The 11,718-nt window shown below is 51.1% G+C and overlaps 1 protein-coding gene across 1 annotated transcript in view; it reads right to left on the minus strand.

The window, feature by feature from the left end:
* Positions 1 to 713: 713 nt before the first annotated feature.
* Positions 714 to 11,718, minus strand: part of LOC138369955 (ribosome-binding protein 1-like) — a 77,217-nt gene continuing 66,212 nt past the window's right edge. Inside the window, exon 3 of the mRNA XM_069333709.1 lies at positions 714 to 857. Within this exon, the coding sequence (XP_069189810.1) occupies positions 714 to 857 (144 nt within the window). The remainder of the gene's footprint in view (positions 858 to 11,718) is intronic.

Below are 11,718 nucleotides of genomic sequence, written 5' to 3' on the forward strand. Positions count from 1 at the left end.
CTGTTGTTGTTGGTGTTGAGGGTCGTCCTCTGTTGTTGGTGTTGATGGTCGTCCTCTGTTGTTAGTGTTGATGGTCGTCCTCTGTTGTTGGTGTTGATGGTCGTCCTCTGTTGTTGGTGTTGTGGGTCGTCCTCTGTTGTTGTTGGTGTTGACGGTCGTCCTCTGTTGTTGGTGTTGATGGTCGTCCTCTGTTGTTGGTGTTGAGGGTCGTCCTCTGTTGTTGTTGGTGTTGACGGTCGTCCTCTGTTGTTGGTGTTGATGGTCGTCCTCTTTTGTTGGTGTTGAGGGTCGTCCTTTGTTGTTGGTGTTGATGGTCGTCCTCTGTTGTTGGTGTTGAGGGTCGTCCTCTGTTGTTGTTGGTGTTGAGGGTCGTCCTCTGTTGTTGTTGGTGTTGACGGTCGTCCTCTGTTTTTGGTGTTGAGGGTCGTCCTGTTGTTGGTGTTGAGGGTCGTCCTCTGTTGTTGGTGTTGAGGGTCGTCCTCTGTTGTTGTTGGAGTTGAGGGTCGTCCTCTGTTGTTGGTGTTGATGGTCGTCCTCTGTTGTTGTTGGTGTTGAGGGTCGTCCTCTGTTGTTGTTGGTGTTGAGGGTCGTCCTCTGTTGTTGTTGGTGATGAGGGTCGTCCTCTGTTGTTGTTGGTGTTGAGGGTCGTCCTCTGTTGTTGTTGGTGATGAGGGTCGTCCTCTGTTGTTGTTGGTGTTGAGGGTCGTCCTCTGTTATATCTGACCAACAGAGTGTGATGCTCCCATCAAGTCCTCACACCTGATGACCTGATGGTTAACCATCAGGTCATCATGATCCTGATGACTCAGGGTCAGGGAGCCTGATGATCCTAAATTCATTTTCAGTAGTGAATATATCTGAACCAAAGAATAAAGTGTAGGTGAAAATCCTTTTGGTCAATACAGATCGGAACCTATCAATATCCAGTCGTTTATATATATATATATATATTTATATATATATTTATATATATATTTATATATATATATATATATATATATAAATATATATATATATATATATATATATATATATATATATTTATATATATATAATATAGTGGGCCAGCCACAGGCTTAGTGGGCCAGCCACAGACTTAGTGGGCCAGCCACAGACTTAGTGGGTCAGCCACAGACTTAGTGGGCCAGCCACAGACTTAGTGGGCCAGCCACAGACTTAGTGGGCCAGCCACAGACTTAGTGGGCCAGCCACAGGCTTAGTGGGTCAGCCACAGACTTAGTGGGCCAGCCACAGGCTTAGTGGGCCAGCCACAGACTTAGTGGGCCAGTCACAGACTTAGTGGGTCAGCCACAGACTTAGTGGGCCAGCCACCGGCTTAGTGGGCCAGCCACAGACTTAGTGGGCCAGTCACAGACTTAGTGGGCCAGCCACAGACTTAGTGGGCCAGCCACAGACTTAGTGGGCCAGCCACTGCGTTAGTGGGCCAACCACAGGCTTAGTGGGCCAGCCACAGACTTAGTGGGACAGCCACAGACTTAGTGGGTCAGCCACAGACTTAGTGGGCCAGCCACAGACTTAGTGGGCCAGCCACAGACTTAGTGGGCCAGCCACAGACTTAGTGGGCCAGCCACAGACTTAGTGGGCCAGCCACAGACTTAGTGGGCCAGCCACAGACTTAGTGGGCCAGCCACAGGCTTAGTGGGCCAGCCACAGGCTTAGTGGGCCAGCCACAGCCTTAGTGGGCCAGCCACAGCGTTAGTGGGCCAGCCACAGACTTAGTGGGTCAGCCACAGACTTAGTGTGCCAGCCACAGACTTAGTGGGCCAGCCACAGACTTAGTGGGCCAGCCACAGACTTAGTGGGCCAGCCACAGACTTAGTGGGTCAGCCACAGACTTAGTGGGCCAGCCACAGACTTAGTGGGTCAGCCACAGACTTAGTGGGCCAGCCACAGACTTAGTGGGCCAGCCACCGGCTTAGTGGGCCAGCCACAGACTTAGTGGGCCAGTCACAGACTTAGTGGGCCAGCCACAGACTTAGTGGGCCAGCCACAGACTTAGTGGGCCAGCCACAGCGTTAGTGGGCCAGCCACAGGCTTAGTGGGCCAGCCACAGACTTAGTGGGACAGCCACAGACTTAGTGGGTCAGCCACAGACTTAGTGGGCCAGCCACAGACTTAGTGGGCCAGCCACAGACTTAGTGGGCCAGCCACAGACTTAGTGGGCCAGCCACAGGCTTAGTGGGCCAGCCACAGGCTTAGTGGGCCAGCCACAGCCTTAGTGGGCCAGCCACAGCGTTAGTGGGCCAGCCACAGACTTAGTGGGTCAGCCACAGACTTAGTGTGCCAGCCACAGACTTAGTGGGCCAGCCACAGACTTAGTGGGCCAGCCACAGACTTAGTGGGCCAGCCACAGACTTAGTGGGTCAGCCACAGACTTAGTGGGCCAGCCACAGACTTAGTGGGTCAGCCACAGACTTAGTGGGCCAGCCACAGGCTTAGTGGGCCAGCCACAGGCTTAGTGGGCCAGCCACAGCCTTAGTGGGCCAGCCACAGGCTTAGTGGGCCAGCCACAGACTTAGTGGGCCAGCCACAGACTTAGTGGGCCAGCCACAGACTTAGTGGGCCAGCCACAGACTTAGTGGGCCAGCCACAGCCTTAGTGGGCCAGCCACAGACTTAGTGGGCCAGCCACAGGCTTAGTGGGCCAGCCACAGCCTTAGTGGGCCTGCCACAGGCTTAGTGGGGCCAGCCACAGGCTTAGTGGGCCAGCCACAGGCTTAGTGGGCCAGCCACAGGCTTAGTGGGCCAGCCACAGGCTTAGTGGGCCAGCCACAGACTTAGTGGGCCAGCCACAGCCTTAGTGGGCCAGCCACAGGCTTAGTGGGCCAGCCACAGGCTTAGTGGGCCAGCCACAGCCTTAGTGGGCCAGCCACAGGCTTAGTGGGCCAGCCACAGGCTTAGTGGGCCAGCCACAGGCTTAGTGGGCCAGCCACAGCCTTAGTGGACCAGCCACAGCCTTAGTGGGCCAGCCACAGGCTTAGTGGGCCAGCCACAGGCTTAGTGGGCCAGCCACAGGCTTAGTGGGCCAGCCACAGCCTTAGGGGGCCAGCCACAGGCTTAGTGGGCCAGCCACAGCCTTAGGGGGCCAGCCACAGGCTTAGTGGGCCAGCCACAGCCTTAGGGGGCCAGCCACAGGCTTAGTGGGCCAGCCACAGGCTTAGTGGGCCAGCCACAGCCTTAGGGGGCCAGCCACAGGCTTAGTGGGCCAGCCACAGGCTTAGTGGGCCAGCCACAGGCTTAGTGGGCCAGCCACAGGCTTAGTGGGCCAGCCACAGGCTTAGTGGGCCAGCCACAGGCTTAGTGGGCCAGCCACAGGCTTAGTGGGCCAGCCACAGGCTTAAACCCCGCGCACAAATATCCCTGCAAAAAAAAAGAAAACAATATATGTGAGAGAAGCAGGTAAATCAGTAAATAATACTAGGAGTGAAAGTATAAAATAATTCTCGCAATAATTTTGTATTGAAATAAAAGTTTCTTCGTTTTCTAAGAGGAACTAATAACATTCTGGTCATAAATATTATCATATAATAACAGTGACCATATATATTGTTGTATTATATGCGGTGATATACTGTCGTGGGCGTCGTGTATCAACACCTTCAGCAACAATAATTACCATGAAACTACCATTAATGTAAATGTAAGAGTTCATAAGAGCAGGGGAGCGCGTGACCTTGGCCGGCTTATATTAGCTGAACTAAAGTAGTATCGTTGTTGGTGTTTCCAACTACTTCGTTAACTCTGACAACACAGTAGCTCACAGAGGACATTCTCCGAGGCTAGAGATGCAAACTGACATCCGCAACATTCACTGATTACTCTGTAACATTATTGATAAAATGCATCATTGAAATGAGATTTTATTGAGTAGGGATAATAGACTATTTTATTCCACATATTATTATAAATATTTAAAATATTAAAATTAAATCTCTAAATCCTATCGAGTTAATTATATAAGATGGGTGAATGTTACTTGCTTATTGAGCACTGAATGTTCTCTCCCTCAGTAACCTGGGGAGACACTGACCACCCGGGCGTCCCTGCCCTACCAGTTTTGTTGCCTGCCTGGCTGCGTTGACGTGGCAGTTCTGACATAGGGGGCCATCTTCCTCCTGTTCAGCGTGTGAACTCCGTGGGCCTGGAGTTCACTTGTAAGGCTGGTTATCCGACCATCGAGATGGTGATGTGTGACATGCTTCGTATCCCGGTGGAAGCTGTTTACGGTGTGGAGCTAGTTACGGCCCATCGGGTTGTTATTAAGTTCGTGGGGGAGGAGGAGTACTGGGACTTCCTCCGTCGGTACGGGGGGCGTACGTTGCCGTTGCCAGACGATGCCGGCTCTGTGGCGATTTCGGACCGCAGTGGTGCCCTGACTTATGTCAGTATCCATGGTGCGTCCCTGGAGTTCCCTGATGACCTCCTCCGGCGTTACTTCGAGGGGTTTGGTACTGTTGTCAGCGTGCGGGTGAACACGCTCTCCTCGGGGCGGTATGCTGGGAGGCGTACAAACATTCGCACGTTGGGGATGCGCCTGCGGTCGGATATACCTTCTTCTGTCTGGCTTATGGGGTACTACGTCCGGGTGTATTATGCCCGGCAGCCTCGTACCTGTTTCCGGTGTGGCCTGTTGGGGCATCAGGCTGCCGGGTGCTCTGAGGCCCCTGCTGCTCCTGTCAATTTGTTCCGCGACGAGGATTTCCCGCCGCTCCCTCTGGAGGCAGTCTCCGTTGATGTTGATGAGGTGGTGTGCGTCCCGTCTGCTGCTGCAGCTTACCCGGCGGCGCCTGCCGTCCCTCCTCCGGTTCTTGAGGTACCGTTGGTTGGTCTGCCTGATCCTGTTGCTGTCCCAGCTGCTCCCGTGGGCCTTCCTGGAGCCTCCTGTGTGACGTCGCTGTCTTCTCTCTCGTCTTCTGATGCTGCGCCTGGCCCTGTGTCCGTGACTCGGGTCCCGGATGTGCTGGGTGCTGGGGTGGCTGCGGAGCCTCCTGCTGTGTGTGGCCCGGTTCCCCCTGTGGTAGAGGCTGTTGCCGTCCTGGCGTCGGTTCCTTCGGCTCGTGGTACCCGTGTTTCTGGGTCACTTACCGGCTTGGACGATATCCGGCCGGTGCCCAAACGTTCCCGGCGTTCGTCTTCTTCCTGGGCCGACGCTGGTGACTTCAGTGACTGTGGGGCTTCGGGTGTTGACAGTGTGGATACGGATGCGTCGGGATCTCCGCGGTTCGTGGTGGCGGAGGTCCATGTGCCTGCTGGTGCTGGTGCCTGTGTCTCGGACGTGCCTTCGGTTCTTTCTCCACCGGGGGACTCTCCACAGTGGGGGGTGGTGGCTTCCACTGCCAGGGATGGTGTGGACTCTGGTGCTGGGCGTGGCCTGGTGGTGACGTTACGGAAGGATGCGCGCCGTCCGGGTTCCCTGCTGTCGTCTGGTGGTGTGCCCGGGGCCGCGGGTACCCCTGTGGTGCGGGTGCGCGTTGGGGCCCTGGGGGACGTGTTGCCGGCGTCTGTGATGCCACCGGGTCACTGGTCGAAGATTGCCGAGTTACTGCTGTCTGACGGACCGGAGTGCTTTCGTGGGGGGCAAGTTCCCTTCCTGTGGGGGCGAGTGGCGACTTCTCGCCTCATGAGTACTACCATCTGGGTCCCCAGTTTGCAGGTGTTTGTTGTCCCGGTTCCGGATGTTATGGCGTCCCCGGTGGATGGACGAGACCCTTGGCAATGGGTGCTCTGGGAGGCGTTCAATGTACGGTTCCCGCGGGTCAAGTTCCCGGGCAAATATGTGCTCTGATTTCCTGTGTATTTGCCCTATGACATGCTGTGTGCCCCTCTGGTTGTTTGTTTGCCCTGTTCTATTATGTGCTTCTGCCTCTCCCTTTGTGCGTAGCTTTGCCGTGTGGCATATTAGTTTCTAGTGCTTGGCGTCACTCGTTTCGCGTTTTGACTTGGCATTTCGCCTTTCCTGGCTTTGCGATTCACAATTCACGGGTACGCCGGGGCGCATCCGATCCCACGATCGTCGTCGCCCCTAACTCAACAACAACAACACTGACCACCCTGGCCTCCAGTGTCTGGTTAGGTTAGGTTAAGACTTTGTTTAATTACGTTAGTTTAAGACCCAGCAACGTGTGGAGGGTTACTAAGGTCACCACAAGAGCTTACTGACCCATTAACGTTCACTAATGAAGTTCTAAACACTATTAAACTCCAAGTGTACCTTGAAGACTGTGGGTGGCCACAAGGGGTAGTTCTTGACCACAGTGTTGGAGGATGACCACACAGGTGCCACACAGGCAATCATTTTTCAAACAGGTAAACTAACTTTTATTTCACATGTAAACTGTGGCGATACATGTATAACAACTCCCACACATCTGGCAACACATCACAGGCTGGTGTCCAAAAACATTTAATTAATAACTTATCTACTTATGTGAATTTTATGTTTTTAATTTTTTTAAATTTTCATTGTATAAACTATTCATATCATTTGTATTTAAATATCAATTCAAATTTGTTATAATATATTTGTAATTTAAATTATTTTCAATTTTCACACATGGTAATACTAAAGCCGTTTATGCTAATTATCGTATTTCATGAATTTAGGCAAATTACAGTTGTATTCTCAGTTGACAAAGAAATTTAGGTTTTTCTTAAAGTAAATTCACTAATTGCGACACAGAGGACGAGTTTGTTGATGTATCATGACACGAACACAATCAGAACTGTAGCCAGGAAGAGTGTCGCTAGACTCTTGGATCTGTGTGGAGGGAAAATTATACAAGAAAACTAAATGTTGATTAAAGTGAAGCGTTTATTTATACTTACAAAAATATCAGAGTAAACAACAGTTTAATACATATCGACAATTGTATGTTATACTCACGTATACACATTAATACGTTCTAAAGGAAATACTAACAATATTATAGTACAATTATGTTAACATTAATGATGAGGTGCTGCTCACTGCAGGTGCTGCTACAGTGAGCAGCACCTCACTGCAGCAGTCTTGCACAGCAGCAACACAGTACTTTACAGCACCTGATGTACAGTGCTGCTCAGTCTTCTCCCTCACCGTATTGTGGGAGTTCTGCACACTCCCCACTTCCTCACGCACTCACTATACGCTTCACATGCTCATTCGCTGGCTCACCATGCCAATCCGTCTACTTTCCGGCCGTTCGTATCTCCTTGAGCACTCGAATACACTCTCTTTGTCCGCCTCCGTTGAAAGCTGCAATCAGTAGAATGCGTGTGGAGCCCCAACACCAAGACCAATCCGGGTAAAACACCCAAATAGTACTGCTGGGACAGCCCAATTGTGGCGCCAAGAGTCAGGTCTCAGGTCATTCACATCATTAAGCCTGAAGCTTGCACCCTCCTGGGAGCCGCCTTTGGATTGCATACCGTCGAAATTTTAGGTACACAAATAACCGTCCTAACACAGTTATTTGTATTGCATATAACTCGCCTGCAATACACGACAGCGCCTGCACTGAGAGCTGCAGTCAGTGGTATACATCTACAGACCCTAACACCCGAACCACACACTAGGGGACAACACCCCAACAAGCCACTTGGGGACTGCCCGCAGGAGGTCAATACTGTGCTGTTTGTAAGGTTGTCTGGCAACAGATTATCACACATATCTTGGTCGTTCTCTGATGGTCATATTGCTCGAACATCCAATATGTATTCGACATCCGGGGGTCTTTATTACTGGCCCTGTAATTTGTATTACACAAGGACCTCGCCACTGCCCCGGGACCCCGTGACAGTGCTCGGAGGAGCTGCGCCACTCCTCCGAGCGGTGACGGTAAAACCCGCTTGAGGCTTCATCTCGTGTTCACATAACTTCAGAATTAACAATGTTTAACTTGTTATGGGCGAGCAGTACTTGGCGACGAGGGCTGGTGCGTCCTTCACTCTCATGATAAATGATATACTGTCATACTGCCATACTTCCATACTGTCATACTGTCACACTGCTACACTGTCACACTGCTACACTGTCACACTGCTACACAGCCATTCTGTCATTCTGTCATACTGTCATACTGCCACACTATCACACTGTCACACTGTCACACTGCCACACTATCACACAGTCACACTGCTACACTGTCACACTGTCATACTGTCACACTGCCACACTGTTACACTGCCACACTGTCACACTGCTATATAACCACACTGTCACACTGTCAAAATGCTACACTGCCACACTGCCACACTGTCACACTGTCGCACTGTCACACTGCCACACTGTCACACTGCCACACTGTCACACTGTCACACTGCCATATAACCACACTGTCATACTGTCATATAACCACACTGTCACACTGCCACACTGTCACACTGCCACACTGTCACACTGTCACACTGCCACACTGCCATACTGCCATATAACCACACTGTCACACTGTCATATAACCACACTGTCACACTGCCACACTGTCACACTGCCATATAACCACACTGTCATATAACCACACTGTCACACTGTCACGCTGCCATATAACCACACTGTCACACTGCCACAATGTCACACTGTCACACTGCCATATAACCACACTGTCACACTGCAACACTGTCACAATGCCACACTGCCACACTGTCACACTGTCACACTGCCACACTGTCACACTGTAACACTGCCACAATGCCACACTGTCACACTGCCATATAACCACACTGTCACACTGTCACAATGCCACACTGCCACACTGTCACACTGTCACACTGCCATATAACCACACTGTCACACTGTCATACTGTCACACTGCCACACTGCAACACTGTCACACTGCCACAATGTCACACTGTCACACTGCCACAATGCTACACTGCCACACTGTCACACTGCCACACTGTGACACTGTCACACTGCCATACAGTCACACTGTCACACTGTCACACTGCCACACTGTCATACTGTCACACTGCCACAATGCTACACTGTCACACTGTCACAATGTCACACTGCTACAATGTCACACTGTCACACTGTCACAATGCTACACTGCCTCACTGTCACACTGTCACACTGCCACACTGTCACACTGCAACACTGTCACACTGTCACACTACCACAATGTCACACTGCCACAATGCTACACTGTCACAATGTCACACTGCTACAATGTCACACTGTCACACTGTCACAATGCTACACTGCCTCACTGTCACACTGTCACACTGTCACACTGCCACACTGCAACACTGTCACACTGTCACACTGACACACTGCCACAATGTCACACTGTCACACTGTCACAATGCTACACTGTCACACTGTCACAATGTCACACTGCCACACTGTCACACTGCCACACTGTCACACTGTCACACTGCCATACAGTCACACTGTCACACTGTCACAATGCTACACTGCCACATTGTCACACTGTCACACTGTCACACTGTCACACTGCCACACTGTCACACTGTCACACTGTCACACTGCCACACTGTCACACTGTCACACTGTCACACTGTCACTCTGCCACACTGCCACACTGTCACACTGTCACACTGCCATACAGTCACACTGCCACACTGTCACAATGCTACACTGCCACACTGTCACACTGTCACACTGTCACACTGCCACAATGCCACACTGTCACACTGCCATATAACCACACTGTCACACTGTCACACTGTCACAATGCCACACTGTCACACTGCCATATAACCACACTGTCACACTGTCACACTCTCATATAACCACACAGTCACACTGTCACACTGCCACACTGTCACACTGCCATATAACCACACTGTCACACTGTCACACTGTCATACTGCCACAATGTCACACTGCCATATAACCACACTGTCACACTGTCACACTGTCACACTGTCACAATGCCACACTGCCACACTGTCACACTGTCACACTGCCATATAACCACTCTGTCACACTGTCATACTGTCATACTGCCACACTGCAACACTGTCACACTGCCACAATGTCACACTGTCACACTGCCACACTGTCACACTGCCACAATGTCACACTGTCACAATGCTACACTGTCACACTGTCACACTGCTACACTGCCACACTGTCACACTGCCACACTGCCACACTGTCACACTCTCACACTGCCATACAGTCACACTGTCACACCGTCACAATGCTACACTGCCACACTGTCACTCACACTGTCACACTGTCACACTGCCACACTGCCACACTGTCACACTGCCACACTGTCACACTGCCACACTGTCACACTGCCACACTGCCACACTGTCACACTGTCATACATGATCTCCCAGAGGGTATCGATTCATTTCTCTCAATGTTTGCGGACGATGCTAAAATTATGAGAAGGATTAAAACAGAAGAGGACTGTTTGAGTTCAAGAAGACCTAGACCTAGACCTAGAACAAATGGTTGTTAGAGTTTAACCCAACCAAATGTAATGTAATGAAGATAGGTGTAGGGAGCAGGAGGCCAGATACAAGGTATCATCTGGGAGAGGAAATTCTTCAGGAGTCAGAGAAGGAAAAAGACTTGGGGGTTGATATTACGCCAGACCTGTCTCCTGCAGCTCATATCAAGCGGATAACGTCAGCGGCATATGCCAGGCTGGCCAACATACGAACGGCATTCAGAAACTTGTGTAAAGAATCATTCAGAACTTTGTATACCACATATGTCAGGCCAATCCTGGAGTATGCAGCCCCAGCATGGAGTCCATATCTAGTCAAGGATAAGACTAAACTGGAAAAGGTTCAAAGGTTTGCCACCAGACTAGTACCCGAGCTGAGAGGTATGAGCTACGAGGAGAGACTCCGGGAATTAAACCTCACTTCGCTGGAAGACAGAAGAGTTAGGGGGGACATGATCACCACATTCAAGATTCTGAAGGGAATTGATAGGGTAGATAAAGACAGTTTATTTAACACAAGGGGAACACGCACAAGGGAACACAGGTGGAAACTGAGTGCCCAAATGAGCCACAGAGATATTAGAAAGAACTTTTTTAGTGTCAGAGTGGTTGACAAATGGAATGCATTAGGAAGAGATGTGGTGGAGGCTGACTCCATACACAGTTTCAAGTGTAGATATGATAGAGCCCGATAGGCTCAGGAATCTGTACACCTGTTGATTGACGGTTGAGAGGCGGGACCAAAGAGCCAGAGCTCAACCCCCGCAAACACAACTAGGTGAGTACAACTAGGTGAGTACACTGCCATACAATCACACTGCCACACTGTCTCACTGTCACACTGTCACACTGCCACACTGCCACACTGTCACACTGTCACACTGTCACCCTGCAACACTGCCACACTGTCACACTGCCACACTGCCACACTGCCACACTGTCACACTGCCACTCTGTCACACTGTCACACTGTCACACTGCCACACTGTCACACTGCCACACTGCCACACTGCCACACTGTCACACTGTCACACTGCCACTCTGTCACACTGTCACACTGCCACACTGTCACACTGTCACACTGCCACACTGTCACACTGCCACACTGTCACACTGTCACACTGTCACACTGCCTCTCTGTCACACTGTCACACTGCCACACTGTCACACTGCCACACTGTCACACTGTCACACTGTCACACTGCCTCTCTGTCACACTGTCACACTGCCACACTGCTACACTGCTACACTGCCACACTGCCACACTGCCACACTGTCACACTGCTACTCTG

This window comes from Procambarus clarkii, chromosome 30 (assembly GCF_040958095.1).
Source record: "Procambarus clarkii isolate CNS0578487 chromosome 30, FALCON_Pclarkii_2.0, whole genome shotgun sequence".
Lineage (NCBI taxonomy): Eukaryota > Metazoa > Arthropoda > Malacostraca > Decapoda > Cambaridae > Procambarus > Procambarus clarkii.